At 42.2% G+C, this 18,606-nt stretch overlaps 1 protein-coding gene and 1 long non-coding RNA gene across 2 annotated transcripts; both read right to left on the bottom strand.

Moving 5' to 3' along the window:
- Window positions 1-3,498: 3,498 nt before the first annotated feature.
- Window positions 3,499-3,976, bottom strand: LOC123165223 (S-locus-specific glycoprotein S6-like). The gene has a single exon (XM_044582856.1). It carries the CDS (start codon window positions 3,974-3,976, stop codon window positions 3,560-3,562), a length of 417 nt encoding a protein of 138 aa, XP_044438791.1. The 3' UTR covers window positions 3,499-3,559.
- A 7,481-nt stretch (window positions 3,977-11,457) lies between these two features.
- On the bottom strand, window positions 11,458-17,449 carry LOC123167551 (uncharacterized). The gene is made up of 3 exons (XR_006483962.1): window positions 15,989-17,449; window positions 13,686-13,820; window positions 11,458-12,339 (listed from the first exon to the last, which is right to left on the bottom strand). It is a non-coding gene; the product is annotated as an uncharacterized lncRNA (long non-coding RNA).
- Between the last annotated feature and the right edge of the window lie 1,157 nt (window positions 17,450-18,606).

The following is an 18,606-nucleotide window of genomic DNA, read 5'->3' as shown; positions in this document are numbered from 1 at the left end:
TGTAGTTTTGTAATAATCTTAGCATGATGGTAAAGTTTTTGTAATCAAGTAAGTTGCATATAGAAATTATTCATGTTCCTGATAAAACGCTAATTAATATAATTCCTTGAGTTACAAAAATTGAATGCAAAAAGAGAAAGAGTACAATGTGTCCCTCAAATTATTGCGAAGTGTGGCTTTTCTCCATGAACTTTTTTTGGCGTAAACTTCATCCATCAACTCTTAATACCATGTACATGTAGTCCCAACATTCGTTTTTCTTGGTCAAATATAGTTTGGAATTGATGTGGCATTGCTTTGGCCATATCATCACTCTAATGGCATCGGCCCACATGTCATTGCGAGAATCTCCCCCTCCCACTCTCGCTTTATTTTCCCTCATATCATCGAGTTGGCGGTACTGCTCTGGTAGTGGAAGGACCACCCTCCGTTGCCTACAAGACTCTATCGTGACAATTTTTGTGGATCTCACCAGCAAAGGGGCCGACGTCAATGAGGCTCAACCGAAACCTAGGGTTCACGATGGAAGGGTATTCATGGTGAAGATAGATTGTTCAATGAATCAAATCTAGCATGAGATAGAGATAGGAGCGTGATGGTGTACTCACCTACACCGATATGACCAACGGCAGGCAGGATCCGGTAACAACAGTAGCTCAAAAGAGAGGAATCACAAGTTGAAAGAAGAAAAGAGGAGAAAGTGGATAGTTTGGATGAGAAAGGGAGAGGGAGAGGGAGGCATGGAGGGAGATTTTTCAATGATATGTGGGCCTATACCAACTGGCGGAGCTTCCAGCAAAAGATTGGACGGGCCACAGTGCAAATGAATTCCAATATCCGATTTTTCTGGGCTCATGGGCTGATTTCCATAGAAGGAAATGCTACAAAGCTGGGCGGGCCATGGCCCATGTAGCCTTGCTGTAGCTCCGCCACTGCCTATACCATCTTAGACAGAAGACATCATCCCAATTGGATCTGCCTGACAAGTCTCGTCGGCACTAACAGATATAACCCCTGCACCACCAACTACAGATAACAAGTTCCCCATTTTTACGCATAGGAACCTACTCCTCACATACAATCCCTTTGTCTAGGCAGTTTTAGTGCCTCTCTTTTCATGGCAATGAGCTTATGTACTTTCTAGTCCTCAAATTCCTTAAGCATTTCTTGAACCATCGCATTGGTATAAAAAGAATATCCAACCCTAACAAGCCCTTTCTCTCTTCCGCAACATAATACAAGAAGTCATTTGTACCATAGCCCTCAACATCCATATATAATTGCTGACAAATTCAAGTATGTTATGTCAGAGCTGCACATTGTTCTTTGCAAATTGTCTCGGCCAAAAAATTGAAACTTCACATCCCAAATTTCATCATTGTTAGGTATGTAAGCATAATTGGACAGATTAACTAAAGCCTTATTCAAAGTAACTACAAAGTACTAACACTTAACTGCCACATTGACAAAATAAGCATAACTACCAAACCCTATATCCTAAATTCCAAACTGGAAAGGTTTCAATTACCAACAATTACCAAAAACAATAGGGGTTATCTCACTGCTAGAAACCACTAATCTTATCTTATATATATATTTACTAATTGGAGGCACCTTTCAAGTCACCTCATTAATCCACATCATTAACATTAATTACACCGTTGGATTGTAGAATTTACGCTCAGGATAAAAAAGGAAAACATACGTAACGCAGATGATCCTGACGTCCCTTAAAAGAGGCATGTGACACGTCCAACATTAATTAATAATAAGGAAACAAAAGTAAAAAAAATATCCATCCGTTTCCTAAAAAAAGGGCAAGCTAAGATCCATCCGTTTCCTAAAAAAAAAGGCAAGCCGCCATCTATAAAGACTCCAATCCAAGGAAAATGGGGAAAAATGTACACGATCCTTATGATTGGCCTCAAAAGCCTGCTCCATGGTGACATATTCTGCCGATTACAATAAATTAGTTAAGCCATCAGACTTTTAATTTGCAGCTAGGATGAACCGAGCAAAAGGTATGCCTGGACGTGAAAGATGTGACGATAAATTCGTACGTGGAAAGGCAAAAGAAGGAGACGGCTACAACCTGGACTGCTGAGTCCACTATTTTTTTAAGAGAGAATCCTAATGGTGCACGTTTGGCTGGATAACATAAATTAAACAGAGTTACATCTTAAACAAATAGAACTGAGTATCTACATACCTGCATGCGTGGTGCCTCTATCTAAAAATTAGAGCTTCGTGTAGCTTGGGTATCTATACGTATGTGCGTAGTTATCTAATTTATTTCTTATGCCCTTGCAAAAGAAACTATCACAGAGTGTGTACAAACTCTTATACTACAAGTCACTGGGTACCGGCTACATGCGAGTATCCATATGGGATGTGCTGTGCCGGCAACATCCGACGACACCGTATGCGAGGTGACCTGTCATGCAGTTGGCTAAACTCGCCAGAAGGTTCGAGCGTTTTCCTACAATATGCATGTATATATGGTGCTGATTTTGTCTTGAGTTTATTTATTTACAAGAAGAGTTACGAATATCCAATTCTTGCATGTATACATAGTATGGACTTTAAATGTATTACCCTACCTTTACGTCCAGATTCCATACTGTGTTTCGGAACTAATATTTCTATTATAAAGTGATAGTTCATATTAAAGGTCGCATGTGTTTGGCGTAAATTTTGGTTGAGCTATTTTCTCAGAAATTATCATAATTTTCTTCATGAAACAATGTAAAAAAAGTTGTACATACAGTCATAGATGAACTACTCTACTCCATGAAATAGAATATATCGTTATATCATTATTTTGGTCCAATAAACATTAAATAGAGAAAATATGTGTACACATTATTTTGCCAGTGAAGTAGTCTTGAAAGTGTAATTCTAATATATATTAAGCTCAAATGCTCCTATTTTCAATGTTTTTTTCTTCACGAAATATCTAAAAAATATTCCACATATACCTATGATAGAAAATAAACATAATTTATTTTAAAGGTAGGTTTATAAACAAAATTTTTATGCTCTCTTATGTGTTCTTTTATGAGCAAACTGTAAGTTCAAAATTTGTATTTTTTCATGGCAAAATGACAACATATCCTACTACAGGGTATGTCAATTACGGAGCTTATAGGTTATAACAGAATAAAACATTCACAGGTTACCTATATTCTTAAGATTTAGCTCCAACAGTTCAGATTTGCTATTTGTGACTGACCTATAATATTGCGTCCTTCGTTCTTAGTATGATTATGTGCGTTCTACAAATGCATATTTTAACAAGGTTGCGCTTTAATATTATTATTATGACTATATTCTAAGGTCTCCTGCAATGAAACGAGAATAATTTGTATACATCATTGTGACACATTTGGACATTTAATAAATGATGACAGAAATATTGCATGTCGTGTTTAAGCATCTTATTATTTTCAAAAGATTTGTATCAAACAAAAAAATTCTATGTTCAGAACCCTAGTTACAAATAACCACACATAAATCCTATGTTCAGAACCCTAGATTCCCAATCAGGCTACAGTAGTTGTTAACATAGGAAGTTGTCGCGAAACTCCGCCGTGTTGTTCAAGCCCGGTGACGATGACGACAGGTTCGATGACCACACGACGACCGGCGAGGCAGAGGCAGCGGTGGGACCGATGAGCTCGAGGTTGCCGTCATTGGCAGAGACTCGGAGCTCGGCGGAGGCGACGCCTGACAATGGACTCGCGCGGTTGCCAACCCAGACAACGGTCTGGCCGGGGATGTTCTTGTACCAGACCCCGAGGTAGAACCTGCCGTCGGAGCTGCCAGCGGGGCTGAACAGGCCGAGCTCAAAGTTGCCCTGCGCCGAGACCAGCGTGTCGTTGCCCCGCAGCGGACGCCGCGCCGAGATCGCCGCTGCACCAGGAGCAGGGGCGAAGCACAAAGAAAGGGCTGCAAAAGTGGCAATGATCAACGACATGGTGGGGAAGCAGAAAGAATTTGCAGGCAGGTGAGACGGATAGAAAGAAGAATCACCTCGCGAGCGACACATACTTATATCGGTTCTACTGTTCATGCATTCGTCTGTCAAACCGAACGCATGCGGAGAAAGAGGGAACGCATACTACGTCGACCTTTTATTTATTTTTGATGAGCTGATGATACTACGTCTACTACTGATTTGTGATTTGGTTGGTTCGGCTATAGCAGACATCAATAAATTTAGGGATCGCCTAGAACTCAGCTGACTGAGACGTAATTTGGTCTCAGTCAGCTGACGTCAGCTGACGCGTCCCTCAGCGTTTCCATCGCCGTCTGGGTTGTTTTTCTGGGCTGGGCGACATTCTTGTGGGCTGTCTATGCTTTGTTTTTCTTTCTTTTTTTGGCTGGGTGTGAGTTGATTTGCTGGGCCTCGTAGTACTTGTTGTTTGATGCTGGCTAGCTGCCTAGGCCCGTCTCTCTCTCTCCTTGGCTCGTAGTCTCATGCAGTTTTTTTCTAGTTTCTCAAAAATAAATTATATTTGTTTTTCTTTATAAATCAACGGTGTGTTGTTTTTCTATGGGAAACACCGGTGTTTTTTTTGAGAGAACACCGGTGTTGGGTTGTGACTATGTGTGGAGAGTAGCTAGAGCGCACCTGCGAGTGAATATACTTTCATAAAACGAAACACACAAATAGGCCAAAATAGAAATTAAAATGTTCTATAAAAAGGGGAAATGATAGGAAATCTACATATCTGATGCTAAGATAAAACAAACGGACAAGTAATTGGTCAAACAAAAAAAAGTGTCCTTCTGCTCCCGAGCTCAAATGAGATCGGGTGAACAGTAAATTCGAAAGAAAATGTAAAAAAATCAAAAAATTTGAATTTTTTTGTGATAAACTTTAACAGAGGTTTTAAGAGCCTCCAAATTTTCACATAGAAATAACATTCGTGGAAGTCGCATGAAAAAAAACAAAATTAGCACTTGAAAATGCTTTTGAAAATGGCATTTTTTGGAGAATCGATTTTGTTTTTTTTTCACTTCCACATATGTGATATAAAAATTTGCGAGCACTCGGAAATTTTGTCAATGTTTCGCACAAAAAATTCAGTTTTTTAATTTATTTTTATGATTTTAGTGTTCATGCAGTGTCATTTGAGCTCGAGATGAGAATAGTTGCGTCCACCCGACAACCCCTTCATGCTCCTCATTGCGGTCACTATGCGCGAGTGGATTTGCAATCAGGTAACAACGCATGTAGTTGCATGTCGATGGTTGACATGCAACTGGGACGCTTGACAAAAAGACACACACACCCCCCTAGTTGTGAGTCGATGGTTGACATGTAACTGGGGACCCTTGACAAACACACACATCCTTAGTTGTGAGTCGATGGGCGGCTTACAACTGGGGGCCACGACAAAACACACACACACACACCCCATAGTTGCGAGTCGATGGTCAACTTGTAACCGGGGGTCCTCAACAAACACACACCCCCTAGTTGCGAGTCGATGGTTTACATGCAACTAGGGACCCCTGACAAAAGGACACACACACCCCTAGTTGCGAGTCGGTTATCGACATGCAACTGGGCACCCTCCACACACACACACACATCCTTAGTTGCGAGTCGATGGACGGCTTGCAACTGGGGCCATGACAAAACACACACACACGCACCCCCTAGTTGCGAGTCGATGGTTGACATGCAACTGGGGACCCTTGACAAACACACACATCCTTACTTGCGAGTCGATGGGCAACTTGCAACTGGGGGCCACGACAAAACGTACACCCCCCTAGTTGCGAGTCGATGGTCAACTTGCAACCGGGGGTCCTCAACAAACACACACACACCCACATCCTTAGTTGTGAGTCGATGGTCGACTTGCAACTTGGGCCACGACAAAACACACACACACACACACACACCCTTGTTGTGAGTTGATAGTCAACTTGCAACTGGGGGTCCTCAACAAACACACACACCCTAGTCGCGAGTCGATGGGATTCATGCAACTACGGACCCTCGACACACACACACCCCTAGTTGCGAGTCGGTTATCGACATGCAACTGGGCACCCTCGACACACACACACACACACACACATCCTTAGTTGCGAGTCGATGGGCGGCTTGCAACTGGGGCCACGACAAAACACACACGCACACCCCCTAGTTGTGAGTCGATGGTTGACATGCAACTGGGGACCCTTGACAAACACACACATCCTTACTTGCGAGTCGATGGGCAACTTGCGACTGGGGGCCACGACAAAACTACACCCCCCTACTTGCGAGTCGATGGTCAACTTGCAACCGGGGGTCCTCAACAAACACACACACACATCCTTAGTTGCGAGTCGATGGTCGACTTGCAACTGGGGCCACGACAAAACACACACACACCCTTGTTGTGAGTTGATAGTCAACTTGCAACTAGGGGTCCTCAACAAACACACGCACCCTAGTTGCGAGTCGATGGGCTTCATGCAACTGGGGACCCTCGACACACACACACACACACCCCTAGTTGCGAGTCGGTTATCGACATGCAACTGGGCACCCTCGACACACACACACACACATCCTTAGTTGCGAGTCGATGAGCGGCTTGCAACTGGGGCCACGACAAAACACACACGCGCGCACCCCCTAGTTGCGAGTCGATGATTGACATGCAACCGGGGACCCTTGACAAACACACACATCCTTACTTGCGAGTCGATGGGCAACTTGCAACTGGGGACCATGACAAAACGTACACCCCCTAGTTGCGAGTCGATGGTAAACTTGCAACCGGGGGTCCTCAACAAACACACACACACACACATCCTTAGTTGCGAGTCGATGGTCGACTTGCAACTAGGGCCACAACAAAACACACACAGACACCCTTGTTGTGAGTTGATAGTCAACTTGCAACCGGGGGTCCTCAACAAATACACACACCCTAGTTGCGACTCGATGGGCTTCATGCAACTGGGGACCCTCGACACACACACACACGCGCGCGCGCACACACACACACAGAAACAACAACAACAACAACAACAACAACAACAACAACAACAACAACAACAATGATTGACTTGCAACTGGGGCATAGATGCAAGTCGATGGTTGAGTTGCAACTGAGGCAAAGTACAAGAAAATGAAACGAAAAATAACCTAGTTGCGACTCAATGGTTGACTTGCAACTGGGGCAACTACAAAACTATGACACATCCCAGTTGTGAGTCGATGGTTGACTTGCAACTGGGGCACGGTTGCCAGTCAATGGTTTAGTTGCAACTGAGGCAAACTACAAAAAGCGAAAAATAACCTAGTTGCGAATCAATGGTTGACTTGCAACTGGGGCAACTACAAAACTACAACACATCCTAGTTGAGAGTTGATGTTTGACTTGCAACTGGGCACGATTATCAGACAATGGTTGACTTGCAACTTAGGCGAACTACAAGAAAATAAAAAATAACCTAGTTGTGAGTCAATGGTTGACTTGCTACTGCCCCCCGCCCTCCTAGTTGCAGCCAAAGGTTGACTTGCAACTGGCGCAACTACAAAAAACCTAGTTGGGAGTCGATAGTGGACTCGCAACTGGGCCCGCTAGTTGCAAGTCGATGGTTGACTTGCAACTAGGGCGCCTTCAAACTATGAAAAACTCTATCCTAGTTGTGAGTCGAGGGTTGACTTGCAACTAAGCCGGCTACAAACTATGACCTAACCTTAGTTGTGACACGAAGGTGGACATGCAACTGGAGTACTTACAAAAATTGCCCCAGTTGCGAGTTGAGGGTTGACTGGACACTGGGGGACAATTTTGACTTGATGATTGATTTGCAGCTGGAACAAACTACAACTTTGAAAGAAAAAACTATTCGTGAATCGAGGGTGGATTTGTAAAACTGGGCAACTGAAACTATAAAAAATCCGATTGCTAGATGGCTACTTGCAAATGAGATGACTACAAACTGGAAAAAAAGGGCCAAATTCCGGAGTCAAGGGCTTTACACTTGCATAGACAGTAAAAATTTGATATGGAAAAAGTGCATCAAACAAAAAAGTAAAGGAAAAAAATAAACCGGCTAATAACAAAAAAGGACACTGATGACATGGGCAAAAAAATACATACCTAAAAATGATTAAAAGAAAAAAAGTAAATGGTGAAATATATCTAGACAACTTCTTCTGAAAAATGACATGAACATTAGCGATTGCAATATCAAAAAAAAAAAAAACTCACAACCATTGGCCATTGTGCAAACTTCCTTCACTTCCGTATGCACAAGACTGAGCCTGTGACGACGTGAGCGAGGCTACTAGCTCAATCTCATAACATTGCCCAAAACAAAGCCCAACACTTAGAGCTCAAAACAAACAAAGGCCGGCCCAACAAAAAAAAACAGGAACCAGCCCGCCCCGCTGTAGCCCTCCGTCCCGACGTAACAACGCGACACCCACGATCACGAGTCGAGCGGATCGCTCGTGCACGAAATTAAAGACACAGAGATCCGATGGTTAAATACTTAGATGCGAGATTACTAAAAAACATCTAGATGTGAGTTAGCCATTCCGTTAAAAAAAATCCCATCTGACTAGACTTAGTTACAAGTATTTACATACAAGGATTTTTTTAGCAAAAAGTAAAGAAAAGGTTAAAAATGAAAAATCAAATGATAACACAACAAAAAATACAAAAAATAGGACAAAAGATAAGTCACATGAATCAAGATCGGCAGGGTAGCTTTCCCTATTAATCTGCAGACATGAAAAAAAGCAAACAAAAAACATGAGTATGGACTGTGGTAGCTGGCGCCTAGTAATGCGCTGGTGCATGCCGCTATAGCGTGGGCAAACAGGCCGACAAAACAAAACAATTGGGCTGCCGCACCCGCGTCCCTGCACATAAAAAAAAACAGCACGCATCTCTGCATCTTTAGATTGGATGGCTAGAGATGTGAATGAGACCAATTTATTTCTCAGCTATCTGAGTTTTAGCAAACCCGATAAATTTAAGCTTTCAATGCGCAGTCCGTGGTTGTAAAAATAAAAGACAATTTGGACAGGGCTCAAAGTCATCGTATGTACTGCCATACTAGCAGACATCAGAATTTTTGGCATGTCTGCTTGTTGGGAAGGTTAGCTGCCGTCCAATTGACACAAGGTCTAGACGATTTTCGCTTGAACATAACTGCAAGTGGTGCTTTCATGATAGACTTTTTGTACCGTGCGCTCCGTCGCTCACGCATTCGTGATTCAACGGATATCGTCATATCGAAGGACTCTATGCAACGATGGCGCCAGGATTGATTCACCTCCCAGGCAAGCTTCGCTGCGACAAAAGAAGTGTTAAATACTCCCTTGCCGCATCGCTGGATCGGAAGAGCTCGCTGGCTACAACTCGGGGTTGCTCGAGACTCCACTAAGCAACAACTACCCCAGATCTACAAGGGAGAGGATGAGAGTGGAGGCAACATGAATGGTGATACCACTTCTTAGGTTATACGATGCTCCGACTCATCCTGTAGCGTTAGATCCTGCTGGAATGGATATGATGAATGCACACGTATGGGCAGCTCCTCCACCGTGAAATATACCGAACACACCCTAGATCATGTCTTAATTGAGCGTTAGGCCGTTTTCGCACTAGTACTAGTCTGCCAGCCTCAATTTCGCTGATCGTAAAAAAAAAAGGGCTCATTGTCACTATGCGGCCAAATTTCGTGTTTTGACCCTTTTGCGAGTTTAGTCGGATTTGACCCCGGTTACAAAAAAATTCAGGATCTGACTCTTTTTGCTACTGTCATAGTATCTGGCGGTAGGGTATAACTGCCTACCGCCACGAGCCTTGACGGTAGGATTTAACTGTGCCGTCACGGCCGTTCGATGTGGAAGATATCCTACCGTCAGAAATTTTGAGGGTAGCCTATTATAACCTACCGTCATGGTCTTTGGCGGTAGGTATCCGCACCGCACTGTATACCACATGCGCAATGCAGACAAGTTGGCGAGCAAGGCTCGAGAACGCACTCTCGAACCTGTGAGCAAGGCTGCATGGTTCCTCGAGCAGGTGTGCCAGGGAGACACTTTGTAACCTACGGTGCACTACTTCACAACACATAGAGTTGCTTCCTCTGAAAGTGTGTATCCAAGTTCGTACCTACCTCTTGAAACAATCAGGGTGCTGGTTGTCACAAAATTATTTCAGACTAGTACCACTACATCTATTGCGTGAAGAATGTATATCCTCATACCTCACCTCCACAAGTGCGATACATGGGTTGCGTCGGTCACCAAGTATACATCTAGATGCACATATCAGTTGCTGATGGTGGGAAGGAGACCAGGAAGAGATAGCAACACTAGGACTTTTATGTTAGCTAGATATACTTCTCGTGTGCGTCTTGTAGTCGCGAAAAGAGCATATTAGCTAGCTATATACACCCTTTCAAACGTCCATGTGACTTGAAGGGAGAAGAGAACCAATTACTAATCGATATATGGGTGTGTAAAGTCTAAGGACAGAGCAGCTCAAGGTGTGTAGACGTGAGAAGAGTAAATGGCAGAGTTGATGAGACAGCCGAAGAAGAGCAAAAGCGAGTGTTATAAACAAAACTTTCATCATGTATAAAAAATGGTCATCACGTAATTTTTAAAAATCATCTTGTATTAAAATTTCACCACTGCCTTTTTTAATTGTGTATTTTCAAAAATAATTAAATGATTTTAAGAAAAAGAAGTAGGGAAAGGTTAAAATAATATGAAAACTGGAAAGAAAAAAGGAAACTACCGGAAAAGAATAAGGAACTAGAAAACCGGAAAAATTAATCAAAAACAAAACTAGAAAGGAAAGAAGAGAAAATCATAAAAAGAAACATAGTAAAACAAGAAAAGAAAACAGTTTTATTGGCCGTGGAGCGTTCTGGGAGAGCGAGACACAATTGGTGGCTACTAGTGGTTGGGGCGCGCCCTCACGCGCCTCTTGAGGCGTTCATGTGCGCTCCTATCTTTTCTAAGCACATTGGGCTTCCTTATTTGATTCTCAGTTTCGATCCAGAATGATTGGAGTTAGAAATGTTAGTTTAGATATATAACATCAGAATATGTTAATAGCTTAGATCGATCAACCCAGAAACAAAGATAAGGCCATCTGCATATGTTACAAGAGTGTACGAACTGAATTTTTCTTAGCGTAGTTTAAAATCTTACAGAGATTCATTTGACCTCTTCTCACTTCTAGCAACAAGTCACAAGTGTACCACATAATAAGATTCACTAAAATAAGTTTCTGATCTTGTGCAACAACGTTCCAATGAAGCCTACAAAAATCCCTCTATTTTGATACAAACATCTAGTTGAATCATCTAACCTCATCCATGTCGCTGAAGAGGATGAAAAAAACAAAGGGGGGGGGGGGGGGGGGGGGGGAGGCAGAAGAATATTTACAGGGTACAATTAGAGTGCTTAGTTATAGAACTCGCCATAAAAGACAATGGTCAACCTCCTTGGATTCAAAAACTCGCGATTACCCTTCTTGAGTGCATTGTGTTGCAAACCAAAAAATGGAAAACCTTAAATGATTACTTCCCTTGAGGTTGTTCGCCTCTGTCCATGTAAAAATGATAATTTAGAACATAATGATCCATAAACATGTATGTGATTTCAAATATAATGCTCCTTGACATTGTAATGGCACCATATATGTGATATATTACTTATGAATGGTTTCAACCATAGGATAACCGACAGTACAACCATCACTAGTCCTCACCACAATTACATAAAGCTCGTACATGAAAATGATAAATAACATAAATGAGCATGTAAAACACCAAAGATTGTAATAATCAACTAAAACCCATGACAATATGGTAGGTATTTAAGTAACATGTTCTGTTACATTACGCACTCTATCATGCTATTCTATAATAAATTTTACAAAAAAATATCTTGAAATAAACTTGCAGAACTTATCATGTATTCATCTGAGATTGCACATATGACACTGCCAGATGCGGTAGCAGAAAGAATAAATATTAGTATGAGCATGCAACCAAAAATTACAAAATCTGGACTACACGATATGTGACTGACTACCAAGAATCATTTGCCAAAAATAAGAGATCAAAACTACAGTACATGGTAACTAAAACATTCAATTTACATCTGGATGATATCACCTCATTCTTACAATCTTAGTATCATTTACTTCAGACTCAGACCTTCACCTTCCTTACATATGTTGCACAACTCCATTAGGCCATCAGGCATGGCAAAGAGATCTGATGTCCTGGGATTATCGAAATCTCAACATGAAACTCTATATACTGAAGAACCGTTGTAGTGGCCAGCTGCATGAAATAATAAACGGATTATGTACCAGTTCAAGTCTACTGGATCATGCATATTAGCCCTCACCCAAACAACATACAACCATAAACATGTTATTTTCTCTTTACAACATAGATCGATAGATGTAGTTCAGCACTTATGGACATGAGATGAAAATTGTTTTACTGAAGTAGGACTTGTAGTAATAAAATCAAAGTAACGAACAGTTGGTTTATGAGGGAGCGAAGAAAACACTGCTGACATGAGAAAATTTTCAGAAGTGCATGATGTGCACGTCAGCACGTGAGACTATGATAAGTAAAATTCAATGTATGTGTGATTGGATCGTTTTTAGATGCTGGACCAAAATTATTTATTTCCAAAAGGGGATTACAGTATCGTTGGATTCAGCAGTGGCCTGTATAATGTACAACGGCTACACATAGTACTGAAGTTATTAGGATGTATCCATATTTAAGTATATGAGGTATAACGGAAGGGTTTGTGATATAGATACGATAGAGTATGGGTAACCTTCAAATGAAGAAACACTTTTCATTGAGCACATTGGCACAATGGGGTAAGTGGTCTATTTGTGGCACACATGCAGTGTTGGCAATCTCATCTCCAAATAAGGAGAGGGAATGTTTTAAAGAGTGACTCAAAGAAGATGATATGCCATCATTACACAGTCAAAAACTGGACAGCATGTGTGAGAAATCCAAACAAGCAGATTTAAGCTATTTCGTGATAAATAAACATTCCGTGAACTTCTACAACCTCAATTAAATTATATAAATATATAAGCAACATGGGAAGCAAAAGTCCATTTGAGTATGATTCATAGAATATACCATGTTCCATGTGCCAAAATCTTGCATGTATAGAAACACCAGCACCTCCGCCCATGACAATTTAAGTAAGTAGAGAAACTACAATTGAATGATGTAGCATTGACGTGCACAACAGTGACAAGAACAATTGCATGGAGAATGAATTTCCAAGGATGCAGCTCACATGTGGTTTGCTATAAGTTGCAATGATATAGTTTAACAAAAATTCAGTACGGAAAAAATCAGCACCCTATTTTGGGGTATCTGATTTCAGAGAACATACACCAAAGTTAATAAAATGCCTTCAGTAATGATAAATATAAATGCTACTCCCTCCATTCCAAAATAAGTGTCGTGGTTTTAGTTCAAATTTGAACTAAAACCACTTATTTTGGAACGGAGGGAGTAAATGCTAATGTCTGAATAAGAGTTAGACAAATAAAGATGACACAAGTCAAAGTAAAAATATGCTGAAGTAATTAGCTTTAGGTAATTAATATCATTGACGTTTTAAGTAATTAGTACCATTATACCTAACAATTAGAGAGGAAGTTTCTTGAAGTTCCACTGGTTGACGGTGGCTTTGATGACAAGTGAACTGAACCTAGTGTGGCCGAGTTAGAAAAGGATAACAATGCAACAAAACCTTCTTGGTCCCAGTTTGGTCCCTGACATTAACCAAACAAGAGTCAGTAAACATCATGACTCCAAAAAAATAGTAGCACCACAATCAATCCACTATACTATTTTAAAGGTCTGTAAGCGACACCAGATACGTTAGCTGTAAGTCACCATGTTGGCATAGCCTGGACAAGGCCTGTATCAAATTAATTAATCATTATGCAAAGTCAATACTTACAATGTTCAAACTAAACAAACAGAGGCCAAGGTACACTAGTAGAAAAAGAGGCTTCCATACGCCCCCATTAGTCCCCAAAATAATCGAACCGCGACCAAAGGGGTCTTTAGTCGCGGTTCGGGAGGAGACCCGCGACCAACTATCTGGGCCCAGCGCGCTCGGTCGACAGCTGGCGGACGGGAGGGGCTTTAGTCCCGGTTGGCCTGGCCAACCGGGACTAAAGGTCCTCAGGCTGGCCCGAAGGCCTTTAGTCGCGGTTGGCCAGACCAACCGGGACTAAAGGTTAGTCCTTTAGTCGCGGTTGGCCAGACCAACCGGGACTAAAGGGCCCATCAAACTCTACCCCCCCCCCCCCCAAAAGAAAATGATGGAAATGTCAAAAAAATAAAATAAAATAAGTTTCTCATGTGATACGTGGTCTAGTTGTTGGGAAAATTAACAAATATGAATTTCGACTTTATTTGCAAAATCTCTCTGGAATTTCTTAAAATGGGCATAACTTTTGCATACGAACTCGGATGAGAAAGTTTTTTATATGAAAAATCATCTACTCGAAAAGTTACATCCGAATTTAACCGGGGGAACCTCGTTAAACATTTTCAAAATCCTCAAAAACCTAACAGAAAAAAAGATACGGGGCTTTTAAGATCTGGAGAGGCAAAAAAATTCAAAAAATTTCAAATTGTGGTCAAACTGTGGTCAAACAATGGTCAAACTAATTATTCTAGAATATTAGTGTTACTAAATAATTATTTCAGTTTTTTTTAAATCTGGTCAAACTGTGGTCAAACAGTGGTCAAACAATGGTCAAACTAATTATTCCAGAAATATTAGTGTTACTAAATAATTATTTCAGTTTTTTTTAAATCTGGTCAAACTATGGTCAAACAGTGGTCAAACAATGGTCAAACTAATTATTCCAGAAATATTAGTGTTACTAAATAATTATTGTTTTTTAAAACAATAGTTTCAAACTCAAACAGTGAAATGTGTCACTTCATGCTCAAGCTAAATTCCTGAGGGTTAATAGAATTGACATCCTACTATTGTCAGGAAAACAACAAGTGCAGACTTGGAAATGAGGGAGAATAGAACCCGGAAGTTAAGCGTGCTCAGGTTGGAGTAGTGAGAGGATGGGTGACCGTCCGGGAAGTTAGATGATTTGGAATGACGAGGGGTGATTAGAGATTAGAGGTTAAATTGAGCAGTGATGAGGGGTGGTGATTAGAGATTAGAGGTTAAAATAATTCAGAAATTTGAAAATAAAAAAATTCGCAAAAAAACCAGGTTTAGGGGGGCTAAAACCCTAAACCTGCGGAGGAGGCTTTTAGTCCCGGTTAGCCACGAGAACCGGGACTAAAGCCTTTAGTCGCGGTTCGTAAGAGGCGCGACTAAAGGGGGGTCTTTAGTCGCGCATATTTAGTCCCGGTTGCACAGCCGGGACTAAAGGCCTTTGCGAACCGGGACTAAAGGCCTTTTTTCTACCAGTGATAATTGCTTTAAGAAAAATAAACTACTCATATTTGTTTTACCTAAGAGGGTTAAGTTACTTTCAAAGACCTACAACACATTAATAAAAAAATGAAACAAATTCCAAGAAACAATTGGTGCAAAGTTGTCATAGCTATAATATAAGGTATAACATCACAGTGCTTTTGTAAGATTAAATTACAAAGAAATAACGTCATGTGCTCTTCTCTATACTTACTCACAATTAGACCCCATCATCCAGCACAAGAGGATGGATCCATATCCATAATTGCTGGTCTAATGAACTGCAGCTTCATTCATTAAATCTAGTCTGAGAATTGGACAAATATGCGTATTTAGCCTTTAATTTTGTACACTGTTATGCTGACACCATGACTCTCATTGTGTACAACAGAGAGAGAGGGCCAGGGAAGAGAGATAGGGTAAGGGAGAGGGCGTCGAGGGGAGCAAGGGAGTAAGTGTGTGTGGAGGGAAGACTGGCCTCACCGGCATCCACCCGTGGTGGTGAGGAGGAACTTTCAGAGGAGCACGTGGAAGATGGCTGCCTCGAGCAGAAGAACGACACCGATGACGTATCTAACAGCCTCTCGCAGCAGTTGCCAACACCAACCTCGCCGTCCCCGCCAGGCGGCCCCATCGTTATTCACCAGCGTCGGGTGGCCGCGCCGGGCGGTGGACGACATCCTGCTCCCCCCTCCTCGTCGTGCGGGGCGACATCCCTCGTTTGTCTCCTCTGCGGTCGAATTGGCAAACAAGTGATATGCTCTAGAAGGCGGCTTTCGATTTCAAGCAAAAGAAAGTAAAAGGAAATTCCACTAGGCGGCAACCGAGTGAAACTCGAAGCCTGAACCGAGCAGGCTGGCCATGGACCTAACCAGGATATTGATGAACTAAAGAAATGCATACAAATTGAATCTTGTTGAAGGAAGATGATTCTTGACCTGAGAATTAAGAAGTCTAGTGGGGTTCTACACAAGAATCATACCTTCCACAGGACCAAAAATAATAATTCTTGCATAGCTTTGTTCCCAATCTTTTGCCAGAAGTCACTTGTGATCATAAGAAAATAGCCATGAAACAAAGAAAATCCAAAATAAATTAGCACAAAAAATGACACCACAAGCAAAAAGGAATTACTCATACAGAAAACATTTAATACCATGATCCTCACAAGTTCATGAAAGTATGCATGTACACTGGAACATAGCAGTACGAGTAGAGACTACGCTACACTACACCGCCGAGCAGCGAAACGTTTAGCCGCAACAACACGATCAGCGCAGGATTGGTTCCATTCATATCATGTGCACACGCACAATAGACAACAGTCGGTCAAACTAATAAATTTGATGTATTCTAATAATGAAAGTAAACTGCAGTGAACAAATTATGAGCATACGAACGAAAGCTGGCGTATATACATGCCAGATGCACGAACAAGCATACCTGAAGTGTAGAGGAGACGCATCATGAAGCAGAGCACTTTGAAGGCAAAAGGGGGGAAATCAGACCAACAATACAAGATGCATACACAGCCATACAACGATGCAGCGTAACAACGAATAGGCGAAGAGCATGGGATTGGCGCAAAATGAAGTAAGAAAACACAGCCACATGAATCAAAGAAACTACTCATAGATGCGAACCTTCTGCCGCCGTGTACGGCAAAGAGGGGTGGGGAAAGAGGAGGCCGAGAGGGAGGAACCGATTGTGCGGCGACGAAGCGAGGAAGGCGAGCCGAAGGAGCAGGAGTCGGCGCCGACGTCCATGAGGCGTCCGTGCGACACATGCTTTCATCCACCGCGCTGCGCTCTCTCCTCATCAGCAGTCGGTCGCGACCTCTCCTCTTTCTGGTGCCTCCCAGCGTGGCCTCTAAGGTCGATCTCCACGGATCCGGATTCGTTATTGAGAGGCGAAATCGTAGGAGACGAGGCGAGGGAGAGAGGATTTGGCTGTGAGAGAAGACGAGCGGAGGACCTTGGCGTGCCGGTAGATGTGGAGCTGGCTTGGTAGCCAAGGAAACAAGGACGAGGAAGTTTCCTTGAAATTCATTGGCCACAATCTGACCAATCGCTGCATTTTTTTTTTCTCTCGCCGGCACAGTGCAGGCTGCCGACGTGGACACGGCGAGCGAGCGCACATTGCGCGACTCTTTTTTTTTTTTTGCATACACACATTGCGCGACTCTAAATGGGTTCGATTCTTTACACTAGGCCAGGATAGTCTTTGTGTTTTTGAGGCGTTTCGGCATGAGTCTCTGGATTCATAAATTGTTAAATCCGGGTTTTGGTATGTGTGGACTATGTTTATTGTGATGAGCCGTACCAAAGTAGTTGTTCCATCGAGAACAAACACATCGCAATTGTAAACAACGGCTACCCTTCTTTTACAGTGCCTCTCACATCAACATGCATGGTCGGCTCAAATTAAGATCTATACTACTCCCAGAATGAAGAGCATGTCAATGAATCACACATATGCATGTGTAACATTTATGCTCATACGGCCACCGCTGTCTCAAACAACAAACGTTAGAGTTCCGTCCACCGCAAGAAGGAACGGACCCATGCTGAGAGCAGGCAGACAAGGTAAGCCAGAGAACTCGACAACACTCCCGGACCAGCGAGAGCAGGTGCCCCGTACCCCCAGCCCATTGCGTGATGGAGGCCTATGACCTATGGAGGTACAAAGAGTTGCTATGCATCCAAGGTCGTACCAGTCACCTCAAAGTATCAAGTTGGTGGTTGCGACAAATGCTTGTCAGCCAACATGTTTGTTGCGGCAAATTGACCATCAACACCTATGCATATCCTGATACCTCCCCTTCCAAAATGTAGTATATCGATCAATTGCCTTGGTCAGACTATATCTTGTGCAGATATATCAATTTTTTTTGCGGGTTGTGCACATATATCATTAGCTTATGATGGGAAGGAAAGGAAGATGGGCAGGAGCACCAAGACTAGATAGCAGCTAGGTTTAACTCTCGCATCTTTTAGCTTATAAAAGGTTCATATGCATGACCAACACTTCCATTGAAAATTCAAATGTATATATGACTTGGAGCCAGAGAGGGAGGACATAAAAGTGTCTGATAAGTGAAT

Source organism: Triticum aestivum, chromosome 7D, assembly GCF_018294505.1.
Source record: "Triticum aestivum cultivar Chinese Spring chromosome 7D, IWGSC CS RefSeq v2.1, whole genome shotgun sequence".
Classification (NCBI taxonomy): Eukaryota; Viridiplantae; Streptophyta; class Magnoliopsida; order Poales; family Poaceae; genus Triticum; species Triticum aestivum.
This window is presented reverse-complemented; position numbering and strand designations above follow the sequence as displayed.